Genomic DNA, 14,250 nt, shown 5'->3' on the forward strand with positions numbered 1-14,250 from the left:
TTAAGAGCTGTTTCCCGTCGACTCCTTGAAGGAAAGAAAACAGGTGATGCCCTAAGTGAAAGGGGTTTTCTTTGTAATTGCTTGTCAAGGAACAGTTAAGTACTGAAATCTTGCGCAAGTCGTATAAAAACTCTTTCAAGCAGGTGCTAAAGTAGATGACCCGAGTAGAGGCAGGAGAACAGCATCAGCACAGGCCCCCTTGTGCTCAGCTTATTACTGTTTTGCTTTTTATTTGGTTGCTTGCTGCCTTTGTAGCATTGAGGATTCCCTCTGGACTTGCATTATTCCCCACATGGTGATGGGTCATGCTTGTAGATGATTTGCTTATTGTGGGGAAAGCTTCAATGCTGAGTGCCTGTAAGCGTACATTTCCGTTGTATTGACAACCTTTTCTATCTGTGATAGGTACTGGATTGTATTTCTGATCTTTTTTTCAGACGACTCTGGTCCAAGCCGTTATAGCAGAAGAGATGTGGACCCTCTTCTTGACTCGAGAGACTCGAGGTAATGAAATGTAAGAAAATGGGGGGATGGGTTTTGTTATCAGAGGGGTTCGAACTTAAACGAAAAACTGGTTAGTTTAGCTTCTGGCCAAAAGGGGCAGCAGCCAAGGCATTCTGAAACGCTGAATAAGGGCCGGGATAAGCACCATGAAATTTGCAGTGTGCATGCTGCTGAGAGTTTTATGCATATTAGGTGTGCTTTCTTGAGATGTCAAATTACATCTCAAGCAAAAGCATTTTGTTTCCTACAGGAGGAGGTTTAACTGGCATTAGTTTGTTGCTTAGGTTACTGTCATCAAGTTGTGCCTGTTGCCATCAGCGGGACAGACGGAACGTTCACTTTATAGTATCCGAGCTATATTGTATACTCAGTTTGAACATGGGTGCAAGTGCATGAGAAGTGGTATGGTGTGTGAGTGTGCTGTCCAGCTGTGAGTCCCGGAAGTTAGTGTTACTACTGGTAGTAGGGTTTAAACACTTAGAACCATTGTTTTCAAGCCTCTTGAGGTCTTGCAACCAAGATGCACAAATCTTAAGGACCTAATGCCAAGGTGGGATTTTGTTAATGCATGCAGGTCAGGTCCCAGCCGGGATGGGCGCGGGGGTGGACGGTCACGTTCCGTTTCACCCAATCGCGGTTACGAGCGCAAGAGGCTGCCAGCTAGGAGTGCCAAGGTAAGAGGGCCTTTTTTTTTATATTAGATGTGTGTAGATATCAAATTTTCCGGTACAAAGTGAATATGAATAATAGAATTTGGTTACAAACTGAACCGAATAGTTTCAGATAATTTTGAATATCAGCACAAGTAGCTCAAAACTAAAGACAAATGCTTTTCCACAAAACTGCTATGAAAAGGAACAGATGTACCATTGTAAACAAGTTTTGTTTTTACTAATTCAAAATGATTACCTATATCTCTGCCTAAATAGTATATTTAGTTGTTAGTTGTTAGTGAGGTTGTTAGTTTTCTGATAAAAAAAAAAACACAGATGGTTAGCTTTGTACATGCCTGAACTAACTTTCATACAGATGTGTGAAAATGTTTTGAGATTGACTGGAAATACCAGGATATTTCAAATAAACACCCAAGGAATTGCGAAATTTCTTTGAGTTTCAAATATGCATAGAACTCTAGAAATTCGGGAAAAAAAAACAAGTTGATACAGTCAAACCTAGTTATAACAAAACTGTTTATCACGAACTAATGGATATAGTGAAGGAATAGCCATTCCCCTTTGAAGCACCCCTAGATGCCCTTGTATTTGATATCTCAATTTTACGAAGTAAAATTTTCCCACACCGAGACATCACGAACCTCCAATGAACACCACTGATCATTTTGTGCAGAGTTTGTCAGTTTGTAATGGTGCCCAACTCTTCCGTACCGATTCGATATGGCAAACTGCAGTTCCCCCATTCTTCAATCTCCTTGCTGCACGTGGCTAATTGCGACCACGCTTTGCTTTTCTGGTTTCGTGCACAGTTTTGTTTCCACTTCTGCAGCATGGTCGCCTGGTTAAAACTGTTTGGCAGCGCGCTTGGTGTGCTTGATGGTTAAGAGGTCCGGCTGGCTGGCAGTGCCATCCAGCAGAAAACTAAAGTGTTAATACAATTTCTATTCACCAGAAAGGCAGCCACCATCAAAGCCTTCGGTTCTGGCATGCACCTTCTTCACAAAGCACTCCTGTCATGCAAAGAAGTGCTGTGGCTCGCATGCTCACGAATTGTGTAGCAAAGCAAACCGTAATGGGTACTCACAGCTAAATTGATGCTACGTGTCCGGCGGCTGGAATCAGCTAAGCTTTGAAGCCTGTACAGTCTGCAGAAGACACGAGCGTGTGTTGGCAAGGCTGCCATATTCATTTGGTTTGCGTATTATTAGGTCATGTGGTGGGCACTCATTGCACATGTTCAAGGCTCCCGTAATGCACATTGATGGCAAACTAAATGCCGGCTAGGTATGTTGTCCCCAGTGTGCACAGTGGCAGGTAACCCCATTGGCACGGGACAGTTGCTACTAAGGTCGTACACCGTTATAACCTCATTATAAGTATAAGAGGCTTAAGTGTAATTTGTATTTTGTGCGACATGTAGCTGATTAGCCCTCGCGTATCGGTTTTGCCGGACTGCAAGCCTCGCGATGGGCCCAAGCGATTTCTCAAACCGAAGGCTCAAAAATGAAACCATGCCTTTAGGTGCCCCAGCGCATGGGCTGCACTGTTTACGCTCACCATTGGTGATTTTCATGAAATTGATGCTGCGAACTAGTCTACGAAAAATCGCCACATGCGAAATCCAGTCGCTTGCTCGGTTGCATGACTAGTTCGCAGCACATTTAGGTGCTGCTGTCAGAATTGGACTTTAGAATATGTTCTAGGAGATCTGTTTGCATACTAACAAGATTGAATGGCAGGTAAGTGTGATTTCGTGAGTTTTCCCGTGTCGGCAGTACAGAGAGCACATGGGAATGAGAGGTTTCTACTCTATATAGTGGAATGATTGCAGGACCATGAAATCGCAGTTCTTATCAGGCACCGAGCCTATATGTTTAAAAAGATTATTTGCTTTGGATGCAGTGGGTGGGTGTAAATTAATCTGGTGAGTGAATTAGGCTTTGAGGAGCTTGAGTTTACAGTGGGTGCCTTGGCTCGACTCATGTTCATTTCGTTCTGAGGGATTGGTGCCATGGATATATTCCACTTAACAAGTGATTGATAACCTAGGGAGTACAGTTGAATTATTTTTAATTGAATTTCAGTATACAAGAGCTTTATCTCACCGGTACTCTCCTGTGGGGCAGAAACGTGGAGGCTAACAAAGAGGGTTCAGCTTAAGTTAAGGACAACGCAGCGAGTTATGGAAAGAAAAACGATAGGTGTAACGTTAAGAGATCGGAAGCAGGCAGAGTGGGGGAGAGAACAAACGCGGGTTAATGACATCCTAGTTGAGATTGAGAGGAAGAAGTGGGCTTGGGCAGGGCATGTAATGCGAAGGCAAGATAACCGCTGGTCCCTGAGGGTAACGGAGTGGATTCCAAGAGAAGGCAAGCGTAGCAGGGGGCGGCAGAAAGTTAGATGGGTGGATGAGATTAAGAAATTTGTGGGAATACGGTGGCCACAACTAGTGAAGGACAGGGTTAATTGGAGAGACATGGGAGAGGCCTTCGCCCTGCAGTGGGTGTAGTCCGGCTGATGATGGTGATGATACCTACAAAGTTTAGGTTGGTTGGTTTATGGTGTTTAACGTCCCAAAGTGACTGAGGCTATGAGAGACGCCGTAGTGGAGGGCTCCGGAAATTTCGACCACCTGGGGTTCTTTAACGTGCACTGACATCGCACAGTACACGGGCCTCGAATTTCTCCTCCAAAGAAATTCAACCGCCGCGGCCGGGATCGAACCCGCGTCTTTCGGGCCAGCAGCCGAGCACCATAGCCACTAAGCCACCGCGGCGGCACCTACAAAGTTTATTTGTTCTGTCTATTTATTCGTATTACCATGAATGGCATTATTTTGAGCAAGTGTAATGGAGAAAAGGCGGCAGTCGGAGCTAATGTATTTGGGCTAGTGTAATGTAGGGCTACTCATTTCTCTTCTTACCCTCACTTTTGTACCGTGTCAGCCGGTGGAGAAGTGCATGCATTAGCCTGCTCTTAAGGCAGGTGTGCCCCAGTGTTGTGCCTTTGCAATTGCCTCCCATTAGCAGGAGGTCTCCAAGCGCGGCGAGGTTGACGGCAAGCCAGAAGTGGATGAGATCAGGGAAGGCTCGGGGGGCAGCCGGGGGTCATCCCCTCGGCACGCCCGCGAGAAGGCTCCAGCCGCCAAGACCAGCCGCAGCAGCAGCCAGGATGAGGCTCCCGAGAGACCCGACCAGTCACCTGACACCAGCATGCCTGAAGGTGGGCGCAGGGTGCTCTCGGTTGGGCTGCAGGCTTGCCCCCACAGGGCGGTGCATGCTTGCATGCGCTTTGTGCTGGGGTGGCAGCGGTGGCTTTCACTGCATGTCCGCTGTGCTTTGGTACTTGGGAGAAGTGCTGACCAGAGAAGACCGGGCACAGCATCTCTAGCGTGCATGTTGCTGCTGGGTCACATAGTTGCCTAGGTACACCAAAGATCCTTAAGGGTCAGATGAAGTGCACCTAGTTAACCGCATCTATGTACATACTGTCGGGAGAAAAGGGGATGACTATCACGTGCTCTTGCGATGCATTTTCACCTAGTGGGGGTGCTGTGAAGCCAAACGAGATAGCTGACATGCGTCTAGAATTAGATAAGAATGGTCACCTCTTTGCGTGTCTCAACAGAATGCAATGCCAGGAACTGGCATAGCAGTGTAGGTGAACCAAGACCGTGGTGTGCACCGCTTTCATTCCCGACAGTATATATGTGTGTATGAAGCTTAGAGCATAAGGCAGATTGGATCCGTCATTTTTGTGCACTTAATATAAAATAGTAGTTGCACTGCTGAAACTCAGAAAACATGGCCTGCCCTCAAGTGCACATCGTGCTTTTAAACCGTGCTGTGCTTTCTGCTGCTGTGCTGAATGCGGTCAGATGAGTGATTTGGAGTGAGGACCCCTCCCCCTTCCCCCCCTCAGTCACCCCTGTGTGTCACTGTGGTGTGTGCTGCACGCAGCGGCAGTCCCTAAGGTGGAGGTGGCATCCCCCGTGAGCGAGGACAGTGGCGGGGAGTCGCCCACCAAGGCAGAGATCTCTGACAGCAGCAAGCACATGGTGCTCGTCGAGGAGTGCAAGTCTGAGGACGACAATGAGGGTGTGTGTCTGCCTGCGGATGCCCCTTGTCATGGCTGCCCTTTCACCCACACTGTCCATTTGCACAGTTGCCCTTCTGCGGATATACTATTGTGAAACGGGCACTTTTTTCAATCTGGGCAGCATGCACTGTTCAAGTGTGAATAGGCCTTGCGATAAGGGTCAACCGGCGATGCAATTTTTAAGCCATAACTGACATACCTAGGCCCAAGCATATTTGTAAAGAACTGCAGTATGGTTGGATCGTTCATTCTGTATAACCAGTGACTAAAGCAAATCGGTCATACCTGTGGGAACTTGCATAGTTATGACTCCTAAAGAAAATGTATGCCAATGTTTAGTTGCCCTCCTGAGTATTGGAACTGTTTCTTTTTGCTTTGATGACAAGAGTTTGCATTTCTGCCACCTGTGGCTAGTTGTGCAGTTTGTGACTGTACATCTAGCGTTTGTTGTGAAGCACATTATGCCCATGAAACAGGTGTAAAGTTTTCTGTATCCAGTACCCGACCGATTTTTCAGACTTTAATAGTTCGGACTTGCGGGATATTTTGGACTTCGCCGAGAAACCGTCGTGCAGCTCATAGGAACGCGTACATTTTCACGGCTGATATTTCGTACTTTGTGGAGTCTAAAAGTTTGATTTTTTGGACTAAAATAGACACTAACAATACTGTGGAGATCGTTTTTAAGCTGAAACTTTGTTATTTCAGCCTAACACAGATGCGGGTAGGCATCGCTGTCACAACCTACCAGTTCTCTGCCGCCATGAAAGATGCCATCGTGGATTTAAATTTAATCGGTGGGCGCTGATGGAGTGTGAATCGGACGCACTGGCATAAATAGGCTTGGCTATTTGTTTGCCATCGTTGCCATTCGAGATATAGGACACTCTTCGTTTCCGTCGGGATGGCCTACAAAGAGCGCATGATTGCATTGAAAATGGTACAACAGAACAGCGAGAGATACATGGTGGGACAGCTGCAGCGTCCGCCATGGCTTGGACGACGGTGCCCGCGGTGCGAGGCAGCAAACTTGGTAGGGTTGGGGGGGGGGGAGTGCATGTCAGGCGCTTGTTTCGCTCAAGTCTTCCCATGAGTTACCTCTCGGTCTTCGCGAATGTCGTTGCCCCATGCAAACTGTCTGTTCTTGCTTCGCGCGGTGAGTGCATTTGTTTGCGGCATGACTTGCGGGCGCTCCGCGCACTCTGGTATCGTGACGTGAGAGGGTGCAGAGATGACGAAAGCATGGCTATGGCACAGACTCAGTTGTAATATTATCGCTTATACTAGGCAGAACATTTGGGAGCAGGGATTTTTGTGATTTTGAAAGCCGGTTTTTCGCAGAATGTTTGAAGTTCATGGATTTTTCGGACTTTTCGATTATTTGGACCATTTTCCGGGTCCCGCTGAGTCCGAAAAATTGGTTGGAGACTTATTATGGACGAAGCTGACATTGTGGAACTACTTCCTGGCGCTAAGGTGCAATGTATTTGAACTTAGTTCAGTCTTAAACGGCCTTGTCAGTTACAAAGAAGACTAAAAAACACACACACAGAAAAAACTGCCTTTTCCCTTCCCTTCTTGTTCGGGTTTGGTGATGCAAAGTAAGAATTGATTTTGTTCTTGGCATCCTCATGCATTATTCCTCATGCTTGGCACTCACTTCCTCCTCCCTCAGAGGGCCAGGAAGTGAAGTCCGGTGCTGCCGACACATACAGCGACTGGAGTGATGACGATGATGATGAAATCCTGATAAGGGGCGACCAGCAAGGGGTGAGCATCACTTTATTGTAACATTACTGAATGCTCTCAAGTTTGTGTCGTTTATGGTGTTGAAAACAGTGAGACAAAAGCCAGGCAGCCTGCCGCCAACTGCATGGCTGGCATTCAGGTGCACTGACCCGCTATGCCTTGGAGCACAGATGCAATGTGGACAACCATACCATATTAGTCACGGGACGCTCGGTCACTATTGCCTTTGCCCCTCCCAACATAAAGTCTCTCTTCATTGCAGTGCATGGTGAATGTATTTTCTGATGTATGCATATACCGTCTATGCCTGGCAACTCGAACCCAAATGGGTCTGAAAATATGTTTGAATTGCAAAGTTTCTAATTTAAGAGTAGCCTGTTTGGTACACTTGTTGTTGATGGGACTAAAGCGAGTTGGAATTGAGCAAGTTATAATTAACGAGATTTCGCTTGTAAGGTACTGTTATTATGCCTGTAGCTCTGTGTGTACCACCTTAGCGAAAGGTATCCAAGCAAAGGGGTTTTTATTAAAACTATGTAAGCTAAGAAGAGCTTTTGTCCTCACCTTTGTAGACCTTTTGGTCTTCAGGGATGCCACAAAGGCTCCACTGTATGGCTGAGAAGCAAACACCATTGCCTGGTTACTTTTAACAAAGGCTGTACAGCTGTTGTATGATTTGTGGCTAGACAGACTCAGGACATTAGTTTAGTTTCACAGTGCCACCAGCAGAATGAGCGATGCCAGAGTATGTTCCTCTGGCTGGTTCACATGGAATAAAGCTATTTGGGCACACAATGTGTCTGGAGTCTGGAGTTAATGTTTCTAGCTTTGTAATGAGGCAGCAGTGTTTGATTTAACAGGAATGCTGGTTGCAAGCTGGATGTTGAAATGCTGGATGCAAGCTCAGCTAAGAGCGTGCATCCAGTCTGTGGAACTGGCTCTGCAAGCTAGACGCTGACTTTTTTGCTTGGCTTACTTAGAGTGGCTGTCAAGGCAAAGGGGGTTATGGCAAAGAACTCTGAACACAGATTGATGGCCATGGTTCTCATTAGTGGTGTTTGTCTTGCTGTGTGACACGGGAAGTGATGTATGCATGATCTGATGGGGTAGAGCCCATGTGGCAAGTTCTCTGAGATCATGGATGGCAGTGTACCATGCGATGTCAGTGCACATTAAAGGACCCCAGGTGGTCGAAATTTTCAGATCTTTTCACTATGGCATCCCTCATAGTCTGAATTGCTTTGGGACGTTAAACCCCCATAATCCAAACCAGTTTACCAATATTCCTCCAGAGAAAAGTATACAACAGCTGTAGCTTACTGGTACTCAAAAGTGAGGTAGAAACATGGAGGCTAACAAAGAGGGTTCAGCAAGGACAACATAATGAGCTATGGATAGAAAAATAATAGGTGCAATGTTAAGAGACCAGAAGCAGGTAGAGTCTGTGAGGGAACAAATGTGGGTTATTGACATCCTAGTCGAAATCAAGAGGAAGAAATGGGTTTAGGCAGGGCAGGTAATGTGAATGCAAGATAGTCACTGGTCCTCAAAAGTAACGGAGTGTATTCCAATAGAAGGGAAGTGTAGCAGGGGGTGGCAGAAAGTTAGGTAGGCGGATGAGATTAAGAAGTTTGTGGGGATATGGTGGCCGCAGCGGGCTGAGGAGAGAGGGTTATTTCGAGGGATATGGGAGAGGCTTTTGCCCTGCAGTGGATGCAGTCAGGCTGATGATGATGATTGAATTTTCTGCTTCTATCAGGACTTCAGCAAGAAGGAGGCATCGTCAGACACTCACACTGATGCTGCTAGCCAGGACAAGCCAGAAGAGGCGGGTGATCCTAACCTGTAAGTGGAACATGCAGGAGTGCTGCCGATGTTTGTGTTATGATCTATTGTGAATCTTGTGCTGAGTAGAAAGGACCTGGCTATAGAGGTGTGGATGTGCACTGGGAATTTGTACTCCGAGATCTTTTTTTTTTTTTTTTTTCGAGCTTATGGCCTGCTGTGTTGCTGTACTGATTGCCAACGTAGATGGCTTACAGAGTTCAAAGCTTTGGTTGAGGATGCTCTGTTGTTCTCAGCTGGTGGCCTGTATATGGTGAATGAATCAATTTGATTACCTAAGCCTTAAATTATCTAAATGAAATTGTGCCCTCTGTGAATGCTCATTGCCATGACTGTCATGACTGTGGCTCACAAGTGAACTGGTGGGGACAACTCTTTTTTTTTTACATTGCAGAATTGAAGTTGATGCAGTGCCCATCAGCCCCGAGGAATCTCCACGTTCAGTTCATGGTGGTACGTGACCATAGCAAAAAAAAAAAAAAAGAAAAGAAAAAAGTGTTGTTGTTAAGGCTTTTGTTTGCTATGCACAGTGAAGATGCAGAGGCTAAAAGGAAGTTCCTTGTATGCCTGCTCTGAAAACATTGCACATTGCTTCTCTGTTGTTCACGAGGCACCTAGTTAGCTGTTGCCACTTTCTCCCTTTAACTCTTTCGGGACCGCGGTCTGGATATCGTGCAAAAATGCACGATCAAGTTCCGCGCGCTTTGAAGCTCAAAATGATCGCGCTAGAACACGTGTCGCCATCTAGTGGGGTTGTTGAGCATCTCTAGTTTTCGTTTTGGCGTAGTATGCCTCTCTCGCGGCAGGCGGCGACGTAGGAGAGATTTTAATCATAGGCGCAGCGGCGGCCGAGACTGAGAAGCATGGCGTTGACGTCGCGTCGGGCCGCGCGAGGAAAGGTGCGTCTGTCACGCTATTCAGCTGCTTCGACTGCGGATTTTTCTGATCCAACGAGCAGCGAAGAGTCTGAAGATGAGTTTTCAAGCTCTGACTTCAGTTCAGAGAGTGATCCAGCATCGTCATCACCAGGACCGTCAACTAGTGTCCGAAGGTGAGTATATAGTTTCAGTTTCCGCTCGCTCTTGAGCATTTACACGGGATCCCTATATGTTCTTGTTTTTTTTGTGTTTGGTAGGGTTTCCACAACCTACGGGAACGACTTCCTGCCCCCCCGGCAGAAGCGTGTCCAGTTTTCTTCCAGGCGGGAACCTGGTGTGCACCTGACAGAAGATGTGGGTGTGGTGCTCAGAAGCACCACAAAGAGATTCCTGACCGCCCTGGACCTCTTTTTCCTTTTTTTCTCGGCCGAAGTAATCGAAGCGATTTGCGAAAACACCAATAAATAGGCTTCGATGAAGATCTTGGAGAAGCCCACTCGTGCCCGTCCAGATGGGTATTGGGAAGAGGTCACTCCAAGTGAAACGATAAAGTTCATTGGCCTTGTAATCTATATGGGCATCTTGAAAGCGCCACGAATCAAGCTGTACTGGAATGGGGGAAGCATTTACACTGGTCTGCTGCCACCACGAATTATGCCGCGGCGTTGCTTCATTGCACTCCTTGCGATGCTACATGTCGCTGACCTGGATGATGCAACGCAGCTATCAAAAGGAAAGCTTCGCTTTGTGTGGTGGCTTCTGGAGCACTTGAACAAAGTGTCGGCAAAGCTCTTTCAGCCTCACCGAGACCTCTCTGTGGATGAGCGCATGGTAAAGTCCAAAGGCAGATCAGGGATACGGCAATATATCAAGGACAAAGTAACCAAGTGGGGCTACAAGTTGTGGGTCCTTGCCGACCCTGACACCGGGTATACAGTGCAGTTTGCTGTATACACAGGCAAGCACGAGCAGCCAGGGCCCCACGGGTTGGCTTTTGATGTAGTTTGCCAGCTGTGTGCAGAATACTTTGATCAGGGGCATAGAATATTTATGGACAACTTTTACACCTCAACGCATCTGTTCAGTCACCTCCTCGACCGGAAAACATTGGCTTGCGGAACTACACGAAAAGACCGCCGGGGATTCCCTGCTGAATTGAAGGATGCGCGCTGGGAAAATAAAGCTAAAAGAGGTGAAATTATTTGTTTGCGCGACCAAGAAATTCTCTATTTACAATGGAAAGACCGACGGCTAGTAAATATGATGAGCACAACCCACACAGCCAACGAGACAGTCACCGCAAAAAGAAGACAAAAAAGTGGAAGTACCTGGACCCAAATTTCTATCCCACAGCCTTTGCTAATTCATGATTACAATTCTGGAATGCTTGGAGTGGATAAATCAGACCAGATGATTGGCTTTTACAATTTACTAATGCGTAGCGTCCGCTGGTGGAAGACCCTCTTCTTCCACTGCATCGACATTGCATGCGTGAAGTTTTATACTGTTCCAGGAATACCGCAAATTACACCCAGAAGTCCCTGAGCTGGCCAGAAATGCTTCCTTCGACCATTTAGCTTTCCGGGAGGAACTGATTCAACAGCTTCTTCAACTTGAAGGATCCAAGCAAGCTCGTGCTCCTCCACTACCACCCACAAAGCCCCCACTTCACAAGCCCGAAAAAGTGGAGAGACACAGAAATTGCAAGCTCTGCTATCAGCAAACAAAAAAGGGAAGTGAAAACGATGGTTTTCTGCAGTGACTGCAATGCACATTTGTGCTTCAATGCTTCGCGGAACTGCTTCCTCGCGTGGCACAGCGAGCGTGCACAGAAGTGAGTCGTGAACAGTGGTGTGAGAAATCACACACACAAAAAAAATGTACACTAGCGTGCAATGTTTTTTTGCCTCAGAGTTATTATAGAGGTATTGTAGCACATTTTGTATATTCTGGAATTTTTTTAGTGCTGTTTTTTACTTTCATATGTAAAAATTTCCAACTTTTTTGGTTTCCTTGAAGTAAAAATTTGTATTTTGAGATTTTTTTATATATCATGTAGTTTGTTCAGTTATTTCAATTTTTCTACAATAAAAGTCCAATCATTTAGCTTCATTATGATGTATGTTTCAACAAGATAGTGCAAAAATTTTATTTAATAAAATATTTTCAAACATGTATCAGAATGGCCTTCTTTTGGGCGGTCCCGAAAGAGTTAATATATGGTTTTGCACTCACTTTATTCACATTGACTGTTTTGTTTGAGAAAAGTAGCTGATTGCAGGCCTCATATGTTTTATGAACAGCCAACAGAGAAGCACCTGTGGTTTTCAGAGGAATCCCGTCTCTGAAGAAATGCATATTATTTGCTTTTATGCTGCAATCATGTGTTGCTGCGAGTCCTCTCCGGCCCTTACAGTTAAACAGACACTATATGTTGGCTTATTTAGGAATTGCTGAAATACTGCATGCTGCTTCTAGCTTCTTTTGTACACAAGCACCGACTGCATACTTCTCTCCTTGCTCTGTGTCTGTTCGAACTTCAGGCTATACGAACATTGTGAGGAGATATAAAAGTATGCATGATAGTACGTCTTGTTGCACATTGTGTTTGGATGCCGGTTTGCTTCCATTGAAGGTTGGCTAGAACTGAGTGTGGACTTGGGCTGGTCAGGCATGAAGCATACCGTATTTTCCGGTGTACAAGACGCACCCTTGTATAAGACGCACCCGCCATATATGCAGGCTGTCACTGAAAAAATTGGTATATAAGACGCACCCCAATTTACCCAGTTAGGCTAGTGAGGCTTAATTAAACATGCTCATGCGACCGTCGCAAAATGCACCGTACGTGTGAGAAGTTCTTAAGCAACGCTAAGTGATCGAAAAAGGCAACACTCACGCCATACCAGCCCACGTTTTAGCACAAAAGAAAAAAAAGCGAAAGAACTCTCTTTTTGTCCATAACAATTTATCTTTACATAAAACCTTCAAAGTCTTCATCTTCGGATGCGCTATGGAAAAGGCAACACGTCTGAAGCATTCTCTTCGCACTTCGTACTTGCAAAGGGTGACTAAAAAAAAATATCGGCTTCTCTTGGCTTGTCTTGACAATGGCGAGAAGCGCGACTGTCGCCATCTTTTGGCATTTCACATTACCTTTGCTTGGGGCCTCCGAAACGGCCGTGTGTTTAAGATCCCGGAAGTGGTCAACCCCGCCGTTTCATGATAAAGTTCACCTAAGAAAGTTGCGCACGGCGGTCTCCGTATTGAAGTATTAACCATGTTACAACCGCGTTATTGGTAGTAATATTTTTTCGGTGAAAAAAGCTTGAACATGAACGTGAGTAATTTCTGAATTCGCAAAAAAAAAAAAAAAACGGAAAATTCGCATATAAGACGCACCCTTGTATAGGACGCACCAGCAAGATTTTTGAAAAAAAAACGCGTCTTATACACCGGAAAATACGGTAATTTCTGCACAGATGGCACTGCTCCTGCTGCCCTGGAAGACGAGTTTGACCCCATCAGCGATGATGAACTGGAGGCCCTCATCGACGAGTCCGAGGAGAAAGAAGCAGCTCCTGAGCCTGGACGTGAGTCTGTCTTGCATACAGAGCAGAAATACGTGAGAGTGAAAACTCTGCTCTCTGACATTACAGTGTCACTAATAGCTAAGGTAGAGAGCCAGCCTATTTTGCACTCTTAGCAAAGTGTTACACGGGCTTGTATTCCACACCATTGCGAATGCATCCCGGCCATGCACATACGACCTGTTCTCTGGTATTTTCTTAAGCCCTCTGTCTCTTTTCTATTGAAGCCCCCCCCCCCCCCCCCCTCATCCACAGATGCACAAGACTGTTACGCATCTGTGCCCAGCACTGAGTGTGTTTATATAGTTAAGTAACCATTACACTAGTACACTAGCATGTCCTTGAACGGCCATGATGTCTGCTAGTACTTACTTGTATTGGGCTGTGAGAAAATTTTGCTTGGCAGTGGCTGATGAAATAATGTTCTCTTTAATTCGACAACTCCTCGTTATGATTATCAGTTCTGCTGTAGTTGAGTTTGTCTTTTGGGTGCTGGTTTGCAGCGTATGGACAGTTTGACCCCTAGTTTGTGAAGCCATTACTTCATGAGAGCTGTTGCTGCTGTGACGGTATGTTTTGTCCATGGGTTGGAGCTACAAGTTTTTCCACCAGTTGCATTATTGGCTGCCACTTTCTTCCTATCACTAGTCCTGTTCATTTCTTGTGACAGAAGCAGTTTCTTAAATCTCTGACATTGATAATTTGGATGAGGCTATTGTAGTTTAGGTAGCCATTAGTAGTTTCAGAAAGTGTATGCCGCATGCAGCAGCCTAGCTGCAGTGTGGTGTGATGGCATATTCAGTTTATTGCAGTGTGAAGCAGAACACTCGCATGTAATTGGTCTGCAACATGTGGTAAGGCAGTGCAAGAAATGGTTTGGCACTTATGCTCACCAGGCATCTCTCAGTCCTC

The 14,250-nt window shown here is 45.9% G+C and overlaps 1 protein-coding gene across 5 annotated transcripts in view; it reads left to right on the forward strand.

The window, feature by feature from the left end:
- The window catches only part of LOC149343062 (uncharacterized), a 51,153-nt gene that overhangs the window by 30,850 nt on the left and 6,053 nt on the right, over window positions 1-14,250 (forward strand). For 2 of the 5 annotated variants that reach the window (XM_089545582.1, XM_089545584.1), the window contains 8 exons: window positions 438-504; window positions 1,079-1,178; window positions 4,205-4,400; window positions 5,138-5,275; window positions 6,952-7,046; window positions 8,785-8,870; window positions 9,265-9,323; window positions 13,231-13,341. In XM_089545582.1, the coding sequence (XP_089401708.1) occupies window positions 438-504; window positions 1,079-1,178; window positions 4,205-4,400; window positions 5,138-5,275; window positions 6,952-7,046; window positions 8,785-8,870; window positions 9,265-9,323; window positions 13,231-13,341 (852 nt within the window). The remainder of the gene's footprint in view (window positions 1-437; window positions 505-1,078; window positions 1,179-4,204; window positions 4,401-5,137; window positions 5,276-6,951; window positions 7,047-8,784; window positions 8,871-9,264; window positions 9,324-13,230; window positions 13,342-14,250) is intronic. The other 3 variants (XM_089545583.1, XM_089545585.1, XM_089545586.1) reach the window with 2 other exon arrangements.

Source organism: Amblyomma mixtum, chromosome 5, assembly GCF_055824585.1.
Source record: "Amblyomma mixtum isolate Tamu chromosome 5, ASM5582458v1, whole genome shotgun sequence".
Lineage (NCBI taxonomy): Eukaryota > Metazoa > Arthropoda > Arachnida > Ixodida > Ixodidae > Amblyomma > Amblyomma mixtum.